Source organism: Dothidotthia symphoricarpi (genome assembly GCF_010015815.1).
Source record: "Dothidotthia symphoricarpi CBS 119687 unplaced genomic scaffold P153scaffold_18, whole genome shotgun sequence".
NCBI classification, from domain to species: Eukaryota; Fungi; Ascomycota; class Dothideomycetes; order Pleosporales; family Dothidotthiaceae; genus Dothidotthia; species Dothidotthia symphoricarpi.
This window is the reverse complement of record NW_022985025.1, coordinates 530389-547517: the sequence shown is the minus strand read 5'-3', so window position 1 is coordinate 547517 and position 17129 is coordinate 530389. Positions and strand designations below refer to the sequence as shown.

The 17129-nt window shown below is 51.5% G+C and overlaps 5 protein-coding genes across 5 annotated transcripts; 2 read left to right on the top strand and 3 right to left on the bottom strand.

The window, feature by feature from the left end:
• Positions 1 to 138: 138 nt before the first annotated feature.
• P153DRAFT_399613 (glycosyltransferase family 57 protein) lies at positions 139 to 7186 on the bottom strand. The gene is made up of 14 exons (XM_033671743.1): positions 6979 to 7186; positions 6840 to 6918; positions 6589 to 6782; positions 6041 to 6537; positions 5857 to 5996; positions 5500 to 5810; positions 5289 to 5454; positions 4210 to 4566; positions 4032 to 4097; positions 3916 to 3974; positions 3579 to 3868; positions 3508 to 3524; positions 1694 to 3447; positions 139 to 1644 (listed from the first exon to the last, which is right to left on the bottom strand). Exons 1-14 carry the CDS (start codon positions 7053 to 7055, stop codon positions 606 to 608), a joined length of 5046 nt encoding a protein of 1681 aa, XP_033520547.1. The 5' UTR covers positions 7056 to 7186; the 3' UTR covers positions 139 to 605.
• An 865-nt stretch (positions 7187 to 8051) lies between these two features.
• On the top strand, positions 8052 to 11269 carry P153DRAFT_86284 (uncharacterized protein). The gene is made up of 2 exons (XM_033673453.1): positions 8052 to 8111; positions 8174 to 11269. The coding sequence occupies exon 2, from the start codon at positions 8373 to 8375 to the stop codon at positions 10863 to 10865; it is 2493 nt and encodes an 830-aa protein (XP_033520546.1). The 5' UTR covers positions 8052 to 8111; positions 8174 to 8372; the 3' UTR covers positions 10866 to 11269.
• A 379-nt stretch (positions 11270 to 11648) lies between these two features.
• P153DRAFT_399611 (uncharacterized protein) lies at positions 11649 to 12891 on the bottom strand (the record flags this gene model as incomplete). Its single annotated transcript, XM_033671742.1, has 3 exons — positions 12852 to 12891; positions 12026 to 12790; positions 11649 to 11961 (listed from the first exon to the last, which is right to left on the bottom strand). The coding sequence occupies exons 1-3, from the start codon at positions 12863 to 12865 to the stop codon at positions 11649 to 11651; spliced, it is 1092 nt and encodes a 363-aa protein (XP_033520545.1). The 5' UTR covers positions 12866 to 12891.
• Positions 12892 to 13025: 134 nt separating this feature from the next.
• On the top strand, positions 13026 to 15296 carry P153DRAFT_369508 (glycoside hydrolase family 47 protein). Its single transcript, XM_033668794.1, has 4 exons — positions 13026 to 13869; positions 13919 to 14704; positions 14759 to 15025; positions 15075 to 15296. Exons 1-4 carry the CDS (start codon positions 13178 to 13180, stop codon positions 15115 to 15117), a joined length of 1788 nt encoding a protein of 595 aa, XP_033520544.1. The 5' UTR covers positions 13026 to 13177; the 3' UTR covers positions 15118 to 15296.
• Positions 15127 to 17001, bottom strand: P153DRAFT_369507 (uncharacterized protein). The gene is made up of 4 exons (XM_033668793.1): positions 16510 to 17001; positions 16349 to 16453; positions 16044 to 16265; positions 15127 to 15997 (listed from the first exon to the last, which is right to left on the bottom strand). Exons 1-4 carry the CDS (start codon positions 16687 to 16689, stop codon positions 15299 to 15301), a joined length of 1206 nt encoding a protein of 401 aa, XP_033520543.1. The 5' UTR covers positions 16690 to 17001; the 3' UTR covers positions 15127 to 15298.
• Between the last annotated feature and the right edge of the window lie 128 nt (positions 17002 to 17129).

Below are 17129 nucleotides of genomic sequence, written 5' to 3'. Positions count from 1 at the left end.
CTGGTTGCCTTGGAAGCATGATCACAATATGCCAAGGCGCTTAGCCTGACACGGTCATGCGACAAATGTACCAGGCTGCACCACAAAATTCATAAGCCGATTGTACGGATACGGGGATATGTTTCGGAAAACAGACATGCGAGTTTCAGGTTGAGCCAAGTAGAAGAATAATCGAATCGAATCGTTTGTACTTTCTACAGTCCAATGTACACGGCCGTGACGCCTAAAGAATCCGACCACCCTTGTAATATCACCAGGGAAGGACTCAGGAGTAAAGTAAAACGCCTGCCCACAGAGCCCAGAAACTGCTGAGCACAGAATGCTGAAATCTGGCTGTACCCAGCCATTCGAAAACACCGCGTGAATCCTCTAACTGAGTATCGCCAAAACACCCCCAACTCCAAGATAAATGCTGTATGACCCATAATGCTTATCACACCTCGTAGACCGTAGCGCCATTGCTTGTAACGCCCAGATGGTACAGACACAGATTTGTACAAGGCTATGTTTTCTTTGATGTGCCTTGACCGCACAGGGGATGATGTTTGATGCATCAAAACAACAAACAAAACATCCCGTGCTTACAAGTAAGAGGTCAACGGGACCTAGCGCTTGCCCTTGGCCTTCGCTTTCGTCGCCTTCGTCTTCGTCGTCTTCTTCGGGGGTTCGTATTCCTCGATATGGTTGTAACCATACTCTTCCCGCATGATGCTGTTGGTCCAATGCAAGCAGCGGTCCTTGGTCGCGTCCTTCTCGGCATGGGCCTTGTTTCGTGTGGACACTCGGGGCAGATCTTCATCCTCGTCGTCTTCCTTTGGATCCTCGGCCTTCGATTTATGTCCTTTCAAGATGCCCATGTATTCAGTGATGCGCTCGCCGAAAGCTTGCAGTTCCTTCATGAGTAACCTCTCTCGATGGCCTCGTACATCCAACCATTCCAAGAGAGCACTGATCTCCTCAGGATCATCGTAATATCCCCATTCAGAAGCGTTGGCGAGATGCGTTGCGCCTTCTTCTTTCTCCTTGCGTTGAGGAATAGTGAAGCCAAGGCGATGCAGGTCTTGAGACAAAGCCGGCTCCTCCATATTTGGCTGCAGTTCATGTTCGTCTGGTCCTTGCACCCATATACGTCCATTGGCGTAACCGTATTCCGCCGTGGAACTGTTCGGAACACCTCCAAACGGCATTCCATTGTGCTCAAACCAGTAGTACTTGTTCAGGAAACGATCTTTTCCAAGCACCGTGCTGCGGTGCACACGTGTTTCGCGGAGATCGTCGTCGAGCTCGTTGATGCTAGCCTCGCATTCCTTGAGCTCGTCTTTTTTCTTCTCAATGGAGTCCAAAAGCTTCTCCCACTCCTTTTGCTTCTTCGTCTTCTCAGCGTCGGCTTTCGCTTTCTTCGCTCTCTCCTTCCTGACTTCGTCGGCGGCGGCCTTGCGCTTATTCTTGTTTGTATGACGAAGTCGACGGTTGGCAGCATCCGAATCTTCGCCACCCGCTTCGGTGCTTTCTTTAGTTTCCTCCGTAACACTTGTCATCGAAACGTCCATACTTTCGTTCAAAGTTGTATCTGTTGGTGACGCCGGGGTGTTGGCAGGAAGGTGGATCCTCCGCTCAAGATCCAACTTGAAAAGCTCGTCGGCCCTAGGTACTGTTAGGGGCAAATCAGTAAACGAGTGATGGAATTACTTACAGTTCTTTCCGCTTCCTCTGGAACTCGATTTTCTCTTTACGCAGGCGGGTTAACTCTTGGGCAGCGGCAACAAGCTGATCGCGGAAGGTTTCCGTGGCGACAGTCAACCTGAGCGCCGACTCTAGCGCTGCAATGCGAAGGTTGACGTCGAGATGAACGTAGTTGGACGCGACATTGTCGACAGTAGGTTCCTCATCAGGCGGGACAAGCTCAGCCAGAATCTCGTCGCAGGCTGACTTCTGTGTTGGGTCGAAAGACAAACGGTACAAAAGGCCAACCATACTTGACTGCCATCCACCTTCTCGGAAGTTTCGGTCCTTGCACTGCTCAACCCAGTCGAACTCCGCAACGAACTCTGCGGCTTTGTGGATTTGTTTCGGCAGTTCAGGAGTAGGAGTACGTGGCTTGACGATTTGCTGGACCTCTGACTTCCTCAAACTGCTGCGGGTTTTTCGAACAGGCGGTTCCGGCTCAGGCGTTGGCGTTGACTCTGTGCTCGACTCCTCATCGTCCGAGTCGTCAGCATCATCCATGTTTGGAAGAGGCGCTTGGAATTTCCCAGAACTGCTGACAATCTGCTTCAAGATGGAGCAGTGAACTTCGACGAATAATTCACATTCCGTCTCCTCAGAGGAGAAGAGCATGGCATCCACGAAATCGTCGAACGTAAACGAATCGAGCATGTAGACCGTGTCGTGAACGTTGAGGGTTTCCCATATGCACAACAGGGGCCCGACACTCTTCATGAGGATGCCGGTCTTCTCATCATCGGGAAGCGGCTCGGCACCCTTGGGCGTATCGTCGCATAAGAACTTCAGCGTCGGTCGTGCAGGCTCCGTCTTTGGTATCCTGATCTCCAAATCCTCACAGGGATACTTGACTGGCTCGAACGGCTTGGTCACTGGTTGTGCTTGCTGCGGTTGTGGAACGTGTGCTGCCGGAGGTCGTTGATTATGCGGAAAGCTGGTTTGGTAGTGTTGGTTCATGGTTGGTCCTGTGCTAGGATGGGGCGCGTGCTGTTGTTGCACATAAGCGTATTGTGGTGGGAAATTAGTCACAAGATAACCAGGTGGGTGCATTGGCTGTCCGTTAACATAATGGATTGGCTGCGGAGGCGCATGAAACCCTCGAGGTGGCCCGATGAGTGGCGGATGCATCATTGGTGGTCCTGCAGTAGCGTGTCGTTGAGGCTGCGATGGGTTTGCTGAGAAGTTGACAAAGGTAGGCTGCCCCTGCCCCGGCACTGGTAACGACGGCCGATGCCCGTTGACGTTAGGCGCATGACCATTGGGTTGGTTCTGTAGATACGGTTGCTGCACTGGTGGACTCGTGCCGTTTGAGTGTGAAGCATTCAATGCTTTTTTCTGAGCCATAATGGCTTCTCGAGTTTTGTTCTCGGGGATCGTGGTTGGGATGCTGTAGCGTTTCACCAAATGTTCTTTGGCCATCCAGGGTGCGCCGATCCATGATTCCCGTGAGATAGTACTGCGGAGGAATTGCTTAAGTATGAGCTTCGAATAGACTCTGTTGTCCCGCTGGAGCTCCGAAGCCTTGTACTTGGTCACGTTCTCGCCGGTGTCGTCCATCTTAATGACATAAGTAAACGAACGATATGCCTCGTCCTCCGACTGTCCGGCAAACATAGTCTGCAGATGTTCGTTGCTAGTCATTTCTGTGATCATACCGAAGCGACGCGTGTTGTTATCACTCTCGATCGAGACGCGGTCCCTGATCATGAAATGTTCCTTGAAGTGCTAAGAATCTGAGTTAGTAGACTATTAATACAAGCAGCGTTCTGGTCGTTAGAGACGTACATCATAAGTTTTGTTGACTATCAACTGGAGATTAGCAGTGGGTCAGGGCCAGGAAGATACACACAACTTACCCAAGTCATCCATACGCGATGTAGTTTGGAACTGGACCCAGTGGAGCACGAGAGATCTCAGACCGTCAGGAAAGATGCTATTGATCTCCTTTGCAGCTTCCATCTGAATTGTTGTTACACTCTGATTGTCCTTGTCCCGTACTGACGTAATGCCTACCTCGCTCTCCCTAGCCTCGAAAAAGGTGTATTTGGTGTGTCCGGTTGCCTCGCACGTGAATACTTTCTGTAGTGGTGTTAGAGTCGTAGTTCTTGTTAACAGGACTGCACTTGCCTGATCATAAAAGTCGCGTCTGAGTATTGTTAGCCATATTCACTAACTTGACGTCCCTGCACAAACCTGTCGAGGAACTTCTCGTATTCGGTATAGACCTCTCCTGTCTCCTCTATTGGATAGACCTATGCGGCAATCTTAACATTCATGTATCGTCGGGTATTGGGGATATGCTGACGTACCTCAGTACCATCATCGAGGTTCTTGGGGTGAGGGTCGAACTTGACAGGCTTGCGCTTGTAGAGCACCTGAGATTGTCAGTTCGTAATTCGTGGTAGTGGATGTATCTATTTGTACCATGTTGCCTGTAGCTCTAGCTCATGTGAAGCTTCTGGACGTCTGAGCTATCACGTCGCAAACTTTCGGAAGCGTCGCGAGACGTGAAGCGCGTAGTCTGAGTCTACCGCAGGCTAGCCCTGGTAATAGCTCGAAGCGTTCGCCCCTCTTGTGAACGGTCAAGGCAAACAGAAGCTCCGAACGGAACCGGAGGAGATTCTGGGTAAAGTTGGCGCACTCTTCCGCGGTCCGATTCCGAGACGCGTATATGATTCCGAAAAAGCGTGTCAGCTCGAGTTGTTTTGAAGTCGCGAGTGTTGTGGGCGCGGGAGTTGTGCGATCGATAGTTGAGTGGCGGAGGGAGCGTCGAGAGAGGTGGGAGCTGTCAATGGGGAGAGTAATGTATGAGAGCGTACCTACGAGCAGCTTGGCGTCCAAGCCCTATATGGAAGGGGTCCATGCATCTATCCCTCATACACATCGACTTTTCGCACCCACGTTGCAGTCGCAACACCAGCTATTTGGACTTGTTTGAATCGTCATTCGAAGCTGAGTCAGACTGCGATAGCGTTGCATCGCTAAAAATTGCATTTGAATCGTTGTTGTCCACTATGCCAGGTATATATTGATCGGAGAGTGCTCATACAAGATCTATCTACCCCAAGGCTCGAGGCAAACCCTTGAGACCCACCTATCTTTCTAACCGCCCACTTTGATCCGGACACTCCCAAACACCATGTAGAACATGGAAATTTCCGTAACAAGGAAACTTACGGACCTTTGCGGTATCAGAAGTGGTCCAGAACTATCTTCCTCTTTTCTTCCTTTGACATGCGGTCATTCTTGAAACTCTCCACCCATTACTCAGGATTAGCTGGAGCCTGCATCATGCAGAGTATGATCATGTCCGAAGGATGTTTGTCTGAAAAGCATTGAACTTCTTGATAGATCGGGCAAGGCATTGTTTGACGGGCGAACATACACAAGATGAAACGATGCAATCACCACATGTCGAAGATACTCGAGATAGGTTGTGGATTTGCGTCCAAGGACCACGACAAATAAAGTTAGGGCATAGTAAATATTGCCTGCACATGCGGGAGGCTATATGGTCCCATCTATGAATCGAAGTACACAACTAAGAACCCCACCCAACTACCAACCACTCCGATGGCTGAATAAGAGCTGGTAAACATAAGTGGAAGGAATTCATAGCGAGATCCGAAGAAGATGCCATGAAACAATGAACAGTACGCAATCAAAGGAATGGAGAGGGCGATATAGAGGAAAGAGAAGCGATCAAGTAGGAAGATTCGTGGCCGCGGCGAACTAAGACTTGTCAGTGGCGATATTGATAACGGACGGGTGACATACGCGGGGGCAAGCCTGTCAAAGATCAGAAGAAACAGTACAAGCCAGAAGATAGTATACACTGTCTTCACAGGAAATTCGCCTGCTGTGAACAGGAGGGGGAAGAGGGACACATGACCAGCAACAGCCAAAGGTCGGAAAGCGCCGAAATACCTGCGGTCGATGAGCGCGATCAGGCTGAACGGTATGATGACGAGAAGGATCGCTTTCTCGTGAACGTGCCAGCCAAACAGGAATGAGGCATAGCCACACAACGTGACAGCACCAACGAACGTATGCCAAGTGGGCTTGTAGAGAAGTCGGAGGAGCACAGGCTAAGATAGGTCAGCCGCAGCCTGTGGTCGTTAACAGCATACATACGATTTGAGCACCCAAGGTTAGAAGAAAGCACACCAGGGGTGCTATATCAGGAAGTACGGCGAATGACGTATCCCCGACCAAGCCTCTGGTGACACTATTCATTGCTTCAACATCGACGGCCAATCCCAGACGAGGAGCCACTAATGAAGTCAGCAGGATTCGTACAATACTCCATAGAACTTACATTGAATGAGAACGCGATCTACGAATGAGTACATCGCCCAGATATTCGGCGCCCAATAAGCATGACAAAGCCCTCGTGAAAATGGAAAGAGGCGACGGAACACTTGTTCAAGTTGGCCCCATAGCGCAAATGGTCCAAACGCGCTAGCGAATACTGCAACGATACCTACGCCTAGTTTGATGCAGTTCAAGAAGCGAACTCGAAAATACGGGAATGACGATTGTTGCCCTGAGCAGTACGCGCGTAGGAGGTAGACGAAGTATGCGGGAGCAAGGTACAAGTAGATATGCTTGAGGCATAGCAGAGCAGCAAAGAGAAGTCCGGATAAGAGAACTGTTGACTTATTCCGAGCAAGAACCATAGAAAGGATGAGGATTCCATATAGGAAGCCATTGTACTGGAAATGGATGTGATCGATGATGAGAAGCCCAGGTGAGAGAAGAATGGACAATGCGGCAGCATGTGCAGTGACTTTAGTCTTGGAAGTCTTCACGTAGCTAGACAAGAGTCAGTTGAATGGGATGAACAAAATGGATATTGTCAAATACAGGTGCAAGGCATAAACCAAGACTAGCTCAGTGAGAATCACTGTAGTCCGCTGAAAATAAATGGTCTGCCAACTGTCATAGCCGAGGGCCTTGACATTGAGCATTCCAGGCTCAATATATGCGGCGGCTTGAGACATAAGCCACTCGAAATAAGCGAAGAAGGGGGGATAATCCAGAGTCCATTCTGAAGTATTCTGCAGAATCTGTTAGACAGCATTGTCTGGTTGTGAGTAGTTCCCAGGCGTTCACACTTCATAATACCATTCTTTTATCGACAATGAATGAGTAAGGGCAAGCCAGTTGCGATGAACCTCGAAATCGGTCGACTTGCTGCCACAAACAGTCAGCATGCACGCCGATACAACATCAAATTCGTGCAGTCAAACATACTACGCGGGGAAAAGAAGGACTTTCAAAGCCGTGGCCACAACAGCGCACTGGGCGATGGACGGATTCAATTCAGCCATGGCGACATGGACTGTGTGTGGTTGACAATGGGCAAGAAGCGCGGAAAAGCAGAAGTTTGAAGTCACGTGCTCATTGGCCCGTTCTCAAGCTAATTCACGCGGTTGGAAACAACGCGTACACGAACACAACGAGTCTAACTCAGGCGAAACAAACTGCAACAAGGCAGACGTGGCAATGCAGTCGACCTTTTACCAGCACTCATCAGGCCCGCCTGCCAGCGTGGTAAAGTGCTTCTTCAGAACGACGTCCGATTACAGTGGAGCTGCCACGCGAGTTTACGCGTCGAGCGGATCTTCCCACAGGGGCGACCCTGACACTAAACGCATCCAGGGCCGCAATGTGCTCTGAAATGGTCTGCAAAAGGGATGCCAGCCGTGTTGGCTGCAAGGCGTGCAAGTTACTAGAGAAGAGACGAAGCGAGTGTCTAGTCAGGCACGATGCAACTACCCGCTGCATTCCAGCCCTGAATAATTGCGAGCCGCACCTGAGCAACACGAAGAAGGCCAGCATCAAGCACCACGGCGCAAGCAATGCAACGCGGCATCGCACGAGCGTCTGCGGCTCCGGACAGGACGTCGGTCCGTGATTCTAAAGGGCGGGGGCGGGCGTTGGTGACCTGAGTGAGCCAGGGCGATTGCGCATTTAAAATAAGCTGGTGCACCAGTCCGCATTCGGAGGCCTCATTTGCGGCTGCCTCCTGTCTCCCACTTCTTCTTCCTCTCACCTCGATCGACATCAGGTCGCCATCCTCTTCTTCGGACCCGTTCGTTCATTCTCTAGCTATTTCCTTGCACTGAGGGTCCTGGCAAATACTGCCCCTGTGCCTTGTTGCTTATTATTTGTTCCCTCTTAGACCGTTGGCATCTTCAGGACAAGCCTCAGGCCCATCCTTTTCGCGCGCCTCGCACCACCTAATCGTACGGCCAACCTGCTTCTTGTTGACGTCTGCTCCGACTCGACACTTCCAGGCGACCGCGCAATTGGTCCTTGTTCGAATTTCGACTTGGTGCTGTCCACCCTGTATTAAGTACCCACTTGCCCGTGCGCTTTTGGATGTGAGCCCTCTTTTTCCTCGAGTGTTTGAACAGCCACGCAGAACGTTGCTAAGACGTCCCAGATCCCTACAAGATTTAATACGACCATCTACCCTTCGCAACCTTCGCGACCACTCTGCAACCGGTTGCACCTTCAGATTCTGCCATACGTATTGTGCCGTCCGGTCCTCCGAGTCCTGGACGCAGTAATTTATCTTCATCACGGCTACCATATCCCACACTGCGCGGGATAACCTCAGCCTGCCTCCGCACCTGCTCGGAATGCAACAGCACGAGAGTGCCTCAACTGCCCCGAACGGTCCCCGTCTTCAGACGAGTTTTCAGAGACAGATGAACGGAATGAACGGAGGCCACCACGGCTTCTCGCATGGAGCATTCGCTACGAACCAGCCAGGCTACGCCGACAGGCATCCCGAGAGGTCGAACAACATGTCTATCAACACTGGAAGGCTTGGAATGGGCAATCAGAATGGCCATGATTTGCAGACTCCTGGCACCGGTTACGACATGAACTTTACCCCTTTGCTGCCTTCGCAGCTGCTCCTGGGTAGCCCTTTCCAACCCGGCTCTCCTTCAGCCTTCAATTCGCCGCAATTCCAGAACTTTGCGGGCTTTGCCGGCCAGAACCACTCGCAGCAGCAGAACCACCAGTCTAACCAGGTCGGCAGCCCCTTGCAGCAACCCCTTTCGCCCCAGCTGTACCAGACCCTTGTATCTCCTACGAGCATGAACGGCCCTGGTTTCTTTGCCGGCCCGCAGTCCCCGACCGGAGGATACCCCGGGTACGGTGGGCAAGGTCTTGGCGGGCTCGGTCACTCCATGTCGATTGCCCCTGGACTTGTCTCCGGTACCAGCAGGACAGTCTATCTGGGAAACATTCCTCCTGAGACATCGGCAGAGGAGATTCTTGGTCATGTAAGAAGTGGACAAATCGAGTCCGTCAGGTTGCTGCCAGATAAGAACTGCGCCTTCATTTCTTTCCTGGACAGCAGCTCAGCAACCCACTTCCACTCGGATGCAATCTTGAAAAAGTTGTCGATCCGGGGTCAGGATATCAAGATTGGGTGGGGGAAGCCGTCGCAAGTGCCAACTTCAGTTGCGCTAGCTGTGCAACAGTCAGGGGCTTCCCGAAATGTCTACCTTGGCAATTTGCCAGAAGACGCTTCAGAGGAAGAGCTTCGCGAGGACTTGAGCAAATTCGGCCCCATTGACACCGTCAAGATCGTTCGGGAGAAGGCGATCGGTTTCGTCCACTTCCTGTCGATTGGAAATGCGATCAAGGCTGTTGCACAGCTCCCCCAGGAGCCCAAGTGGCAAGCCCCCAGACGTGTCTACTATGGCAAGGACAGATGCGCGTATGTTTCTAAAACTCAGCAACAGAACGCTGCGCAGTACCTTGGCATCGCGCCTGGGTATGCCCATGTCTTGAACGGTGCTGACCGTGACATGATCTCCAATGCTCTTGCTCAGCAGTCTGTTGCTGCCGCGGCTGTTGCAACATCTGCCGGTGGCGTCAACAACCTGGGCAACCGCACTGTCTACCTTGGGAATATCCACCCTGAAACTACTATCGAAGAGATTTGCAACGTGGTTCGAGGTGGTCTTCTCCACCATATCAGGTACATCCCTGACAAGCATATCTGCTTCGTCACTTTCATCGACCCTACTTCTGCTGCGTCTTTCTACGCTCTCAGCAACCTCCAGGGACTGATGATTCACAACCGTCGCTTGAAGATCGGATGGGGCAAGCACTCTGGTGCTCTGCCCCCTGCTATTGCGTTGGCTGTTAGTGGTGGCGCTTCGCGAAATGTGTACATCGGTAATCTCGACGAATCCTGGACAGAAGAACGTTTGAGGCAGGACTTCTCCGAGTACGGTGAGATCGAGCTGGTCAACACACTTCGCGAGAAGAGCTGCGCTTTTGTCAACTTTACCAACATTGCCAACGCGATCAAGGCCATCGAAGCTATTCGGGGGCGCGAGGAGTATAAGCGATTCAAGGTCAACTTTGGAAAGGATCGCTGCGGCAACCCACCCCGCCAGATGAGCAACAACCCAGCTCATGCCCAGCAAAGTGGCAGTGATGGTCTTCAATCTCCGTCGCCTCTCAATGGAATGCATCCCAATCGTGGAAGCGGCCCCTCTCCGACTGGATCTGGTGCTCCTGGCTCCGGCGGTAGCGCTAACGGACACTTTGCTTCCATGCAAGCGCCAGCGCCAGCGCCAGCGAACATCCTGAACACTGGCAACAACAACCCGTTGATGATGTATCTCCAGGCTCAGCAACAGCAGCAGCAACAGCAAGCCGAAGTGAACCTCCAGCAGCAACAACAACAGCAGCAGCAGCAAAATCAGCAGCAACAACAGTCTTTCCAATCTCCACAAGCCGCCTTCTACGGTGCTGATCTAAATTCCATGTCGCAGCCGCATCACTCGCACGCATCGCACAACAGCACATCAAGCTTCAGCCTCATCAACGGCACCTCAAGTGGCTCTGGTGCCACTACCGTCGGTGGTCTCCTCGCCCCTTCGAACCTGAACGCTCGTGCGCAGCACTCACGTGCCGTCAGCCTTCCGGCCTTCACCCAGGGCCCATTCTCGCACGCGGTTCAGCAGACTCAAACGCCACAACAGGGCTCTTTCGGCAGCCTAAGCTCTGGTATCGGTGGCTTTGGCAGCGGAAACGGCGGCTACGGCCTTGCGATCGATGGCGGTCTTCCCGGATGGGCTGAGGAGGAAGTTGGTGCGCAGTAATCGACCTGCGCATAGGTTCAACCTTTTCCGCTTTTCATGTGCGATATTTTTTATTTGCCTGCGCCTACCATATTCTTGTTTTGGTTTAATCCACATCATTTGTTTGAATCATGCCATTTTCTTTTTGTTTGGATCTAGGGGCTGGAATAGGGTATTGGCGTCTGTATGTTTGTACACACCTTGTTGTCTGGTACTCGGTTATCTTTTTCTAATTTGAACATGGATGAGGACTGGGGCTCATTTCACTCGCTTGTTTGCTCTAATACTTGATCTTCTGCACCCTGTTATGTTTTGTTTGCTTTCTTTTTCCGATGAGTGGCTTGCTCGGGACTAGGGAAACGGCTTGTGGGTTGTCATGCTTGATACCTGTAGGGAATGAACGTAGATGGGATGCATGGATAGATATTGTGGAGAGGGGTGGTGTGGGAGTAGCTGTGGTGGTAGTGGTAGTGGTAGTGGTAGTGGTAGTCGAATGGAAATCGGCTATGTGCCATCATTGATTTACTGGCATGTGTGTTGTATGCTGTCTATTGACTGATTTGCTATGCTATGCTGATCGTGTTGAAGTTACCATCTGGCATCCGGCCATGTACTTCGAAGAACAATCCCATTGCGTGCCTTCTTCTCCACACCTTACACTTTGACGGACTTTACTGGCCCGACATGACTGAACAGTTGATACCCTGATAGGACAATTCCTCAGACGATGGCTCACACAAGCGTTTCGTAGAATGCAGGTAACGCTTCGTTGAAAGCAACTGCTCAAATGGTCGAGACGGTCGCTCACGGTTGAGTAGGGCGAGGCGGATGAGAGGAACGCTCAGCCTGGCCGGGGGAGTCGTCAACCCGGTTGGGAGCGGCAGAGGGAGCGGCAGAGGACCGTACGGCCGATGCACGAGTAGTGTTGTAAAGAATCTGGTCCAATATGCTATACGCAGAAGCGGGCAGGCCAGTTGTTGTGTCGGTCCACCTATTGATGGAATCCATCAAGGCGTCCGTGAGAGCGGCCAGGTCAGTTGTGTTGTCCATTGCGGCATTGGCCAAGTCATCGATCGGAGGAACGTTTTGGTAGAGTGCAACTGGTAGGCCCGCGTCCCTATACAATCAGCATGAACAGACGCCAATGTGGATATGAGTGCTCTTGGCGATTGACTCCTCACCCTCTCAATCGCAGAACCTCACACCACATGCGCACCATTGCGTCTTTCTCGTCCATGCCCTTGACGCTCTCAGGCGTCATCATGACTTCCCTGGCCTCGGATCTGCCCAGGTCGCGGCCGTCGATGATCCTAGCCCAGAAATCGCGGATTATGCTCTGTGTGCCTTCAATGTCAACCGGTCCGTCGTCTGGTGCAGGGTCGTTCTTAGATGGGGCGTAGTCCAAGTTGTGCTCATCGTCATCGTCACTGCTGCCAATGGCGGTGCTGATACAGACTACGATGCCTGGCGACTGTACACCACCGGATTGGGGTCCCTCGCGAGACGCACGAAGCTCGCCAATCTGGACAGTGAACAGGCCGCCTGCGTATGTGGTGCCCTGTTGCACAGCCAGAACGTGACGCTGAGTCCAGAGGGCAGCATGCTGGTGTCTCAACAATGACGCATGCGCATCTTGCTGTTGCGATGGTATAGCCGTGACGACACCACTACCTTCTGCTGGCTGCACGTAGATATATGCGCGGTTCGTAGCGAGGCTGGAGTGGTGGAGTATGTGTTGGTAAGAATGCAGATATGGCTTTGGCTTGCCCTCTGCGTCTGCTGCGGCAAAGTTTGGGGCTATCGTGTCGCGAAAGGCTCGGTATGAAAGCGACCATGGGCTCTGACGCGTCGCTGCGGGGAAGCTCGTCTCAATGCCCTGTACGAGCGTGTTCACGATTTTGAGGGCATCGTCGAGGCTCGCCGAGGGGTTGTTCACGTAGTAGAGCCTGCTCGTCGTTAGCACCATAGAACCAGTAACCTCTAGTAGTTTTTTTTTGGTATCCTTACCCGCTATACTTCATCGTGGTGGATGTTGTTTGCTTTGGACTGGAATGGTGGCTTCAGACTTCAAGGTAAGAAGGGTGGGCGGAAGCTAAGATCGGCACAGGGATAGCCCCTACCGTTTAACCTCGCCATGATGCAGCCTAGCCGTGCAGCCGTTTGAGGCTCTACTTGCATCACTCAAAAAGCTCCGCGCGGCTTCACCCTTCCTTTCTTTTGCTTACCTCGTGTACGACTCCATTCGTTACTTTATTTTTTCTCGTATCATATCGCGTTAACCATCTCCTATTTCCCGTCGTAATATCAATGGTGCTACCCTTTCTATCTGCTCTATGGCCATTTTAAGCCCCCTCCTGCGTCGCTTTGTCGTCCTCTGCGTAACCATCACACTCCTTTACCTCACCTTTCGTCAGCTTATAAATCGGGACACTCTCCCGCCTCCAACCACCACATCGTCTGATAGAGTACGCTCCCCAGTCAAATGGAAAGACGTCCCGCTTCGCTACCCCGTCTCTTCCATCATCGCATTGCCAACGGGCACACCTACCTCCATACCACAGATACAGCATCATTTTGGAGTCGAGACAGAGCACAACAAGGCTGAGAGACTGCACAGGAAGGCAGCAGTCAAAGGTGTGTTTCTACATTCGTGGAACGGGTACAAAAAGTACGCATGGTTACAGGATGAAGTCACTCCGGTAACAGGAGGCTTCAAGAACGGCTTTGGCCAACGCGGCGCAACTTTGGTTGATACCTTGGATACACTTATCATTATGGGCCTCGAAGAAGACTTTGCAGAAGCTGTAAAGGCTATCAAGAAAGTAGATTTCACGACGTCTTCCCTCCAGCATATGAACGTGTTTGAGACGACTATTAGATATCTTGGAGGACTCCTGAGCGCATACGACCTGAGCCATTCTAAACATCACATCTTGCTAGATAAGGCTACTGAGCTGGGAGATATGCTCTATGCAGCATTCGATACTCCTAACCGGTTACCCATAACGCGCTGGGACTGGGAGAAGTGCGTCTCGACCTTGTTCAAGTCGCAAACACAAACTAACAAGAATCAGTGGTGCTCTCGGCGGCCAACAAGAAGCAGACCCTCAGGCACTCAGCGCTGAGTTAGGATCTTTGACCCTGGAGTTCACGCGCCTTTCGCAAATCACCGGAGAACCCAAATACTACGACGCCGTGCAAAGAATTACTGACCTACTTGAAAAGCATCAGAACAAAACGCGGGTGCCAGGGCTGTTCCCAATCTTGATCAGTCCCCTTCGCGAAGAGTTTGATGTTGATAAGAAGTTCACCTTTAGTGGCATGTCCGATTCACTATACGAATACTTCCCAAAGCAATATATGCTACTTGGCGGTAGGGTTCAACAGTACAGGAGCCTTTACGAGCATGCCATCGACGCAGCGAAGAAGCACATCTTCTTCCGCCCGATGAACCCCCAAAATCAGAATATTCTCATTTCTGGTAACGCGTATATCACAGCCGCAGGCTCAGTCAAAACCGAGCCTGAAGGTCAGCATCTTGGCTGCTTCACTGGCGGCATGGTCGGCATCGCTGCTAAGATTTTCAATCGCACCGACGAACTGGACATCGCGCGTCGACTTGTCGATGGTTGTATCTGGGCCTACGACTCCATGCCTACGGGTATCATGCCCGAGACGTTTGTAGCAGTTCCTTGCAATGGCGAGGAGGACTGCAAATGGCGACCTGAAAAGTGGCACGAGGCAGTCATATCAGCGGGTTCCGGCACTTTTGTACGAGAGCTCGACGTTCAGGATATTATCAAAGAAGATGGGCTGCCCCCTGGTTTCGCAAAGATTGCTGATAGGCGATATCTGCTCCGGTACAGTTCTGTTGTCCACATGCATGCACTGCAGAGCTAACAAATTCACTACAGCCCCGAGGCTATCGAATCTGTCTTCATACTGTACCGTATCACCGGCGACCCCGTACTTCAAGATGTTGCCTGGCGCATGTTCACTGCCATCAATAATGCGACGGCTGCCGAGTTTGCCAATTCGGCCATTGCTGACGTGACGTGTCCACATGGGCAAGAGACACAAAAGTCGGACGAATTGTCGTCATTTTGGACGGGGGAGACGCTAAAATATTTTTACCTGATCTTCAGTGAGCCGGATGTTGTCAGTCTGGATGAATATGTTTTGTGAGTGGGCTCAATTGCGGAAATGGGATGTTGGCTAACAAGAAGATAGTAATACCGAAGCACATCCCTTGCGCAGGCCGCAGGTGCCGTGAATGGTTTGCCTGTGTAAAGAGTCGACTGACCAGTGAGGAATAAATAGATGTATTTAGTTTACGATCTGCATCGCAATCTCAACCATGAGAAATTCATTAATCTCTTAATATCCAAATGTTAAATTCAACATAAACTCCAGGGGTATCGGTCCGCCTTCCAACGCCTACATGACCCACGAATTCATACAACATGACTTGCTCGGTCCGTTTCGACTTTCAACTCTGTTCTCTTTGTGATGACGAGTCGTGTCTCATCGCTCATCGCCTCCAGATCCTCCTCGTCTCTCGAAGTTCGGTTTCCTACCCAGATCTCGATGCCGCCAATCAACATTTCGTTGGGGGGTCGGAACGTAGGGCCTGCCATATTCGCATTCCGTGATGAACTTGGCGAGTGTGACACTGACGAAAGCTGAGTATTGCTATCCGGGTGCGATTGATCGATTGTGTTCATTTGGTAGCTTTGAAGTGGCCAGGATTTTCCTGATCGCAAGTGTGAGCCCTGAGTGGATGAACTGGGGTCTTTTGAGGATCCATGCTGTGCATATCCAGACATCTTGTAGCTTGTCATGTATTCCGTGTGGAACGGTCGCAGGAACGGGCCCATTCCAGTGATCGTGGACGACATGGTGGCGTAAGCCATATGCCATTGCGTTGCCACCAAGTAAATGTAAGTTGTGTCGGCGTAGACGAATGCTTGTTTAATGTAGTGCAGTCGCGCAGTGGCCAACGCGATGACAGGAAGTCGGGCGGAAAAAGCGAGGACTACCAGGAGTTTGGATTTCGTTCGCATCTTCAGGTTCCAAACTAACTGCACCGCGATGGCGAATATGAAGACTTCGGTCACGATATCCAGAGCGGAGATGGCTTGCCATTTTGGCCACTGTGTCGGTCAGCTTTGCGCGCGCGCTGGGTTTTCGATGTCGTACCAAATTTGTACAAGTCTTATCTCCCACTGTCCATCCATATGGATTACATGGTACAGAAATGAGCGTAATGGCGATGACGATCCATATACAGGACGCTGACAGCAATGTCCATGATGAAATCTTGTGCGAGCGTCCCGGCGAGATCCTGAGGTAAAGGAACAACACCGAACATTTCGAAGCGAACAGCGTGGCAACGTAGAGGATTTGCGCGGCGAAAGCGGTCTGTACAGAGGTTAAACAATGTTCGAGTCTAGTCGTGTTTGATCGCTGAAGGAGTTGGAACCCTGAGGGAATCATGTACACACCCTGCCCAATTGCTTGTGTATCGACAAAGGTACGCCTTGCAGCGAAGCTCCCAAGCCTAAGCTGGCTCCGTGAAACACAAGTGCTGACTGTAAACTTTGTAGAAACTGCGCAAATCGATCAGCATTAACGTTTGGCTATACGGATGCCGATGTTAGCGTACCGTTGCCGTCGTCAACCACCAGTCGTCAGACTTCCACTCCTTGGTCTGCAGGCGCAACCAAATTCGAATAAAGAAACAAATCCACACATAACACATCGTCACCGCGGCAGTAACGACAAGGAGGCCGCCCTTGTCATCCGCCGTGATGCGATACGGCGGGGGATTGACTTCCACTGCCATAAAGTCAGTATCCCAGGTTTTTGCCACGATAGCAAGACGACGACGGGACCATAGAATGTTGAGGGAAATGCGGCGCTGATGAATACCCCCCCATACTCTAGGCAATCAGATGTGTATTCGGGTAAATTTGCACCAGCCTTGTACGACTACGGGACACGCAAGCCATCGATCCATGTATTTACGAGACATGCCACGCTAGAGATCGTCGCGTGCCACGTTGATTTGTGGACGGACTCTCTACGCGACTGACGGAACCGAGCCCAGCTACTCGGCTCGACGCCATCTTTCTGAAGTTGTATTAGCAGACCCTTGACGGGACGTCTTGCGCGGAGCTGTGTATGGCTTTATGAATCCGACACGGAAGCTTCCCCCCACAACGGGTAAATCGCTGCTTGGCTGCCTTGTTAAGTTTCACCGAGAAACGTCAAGAATTAGACAAA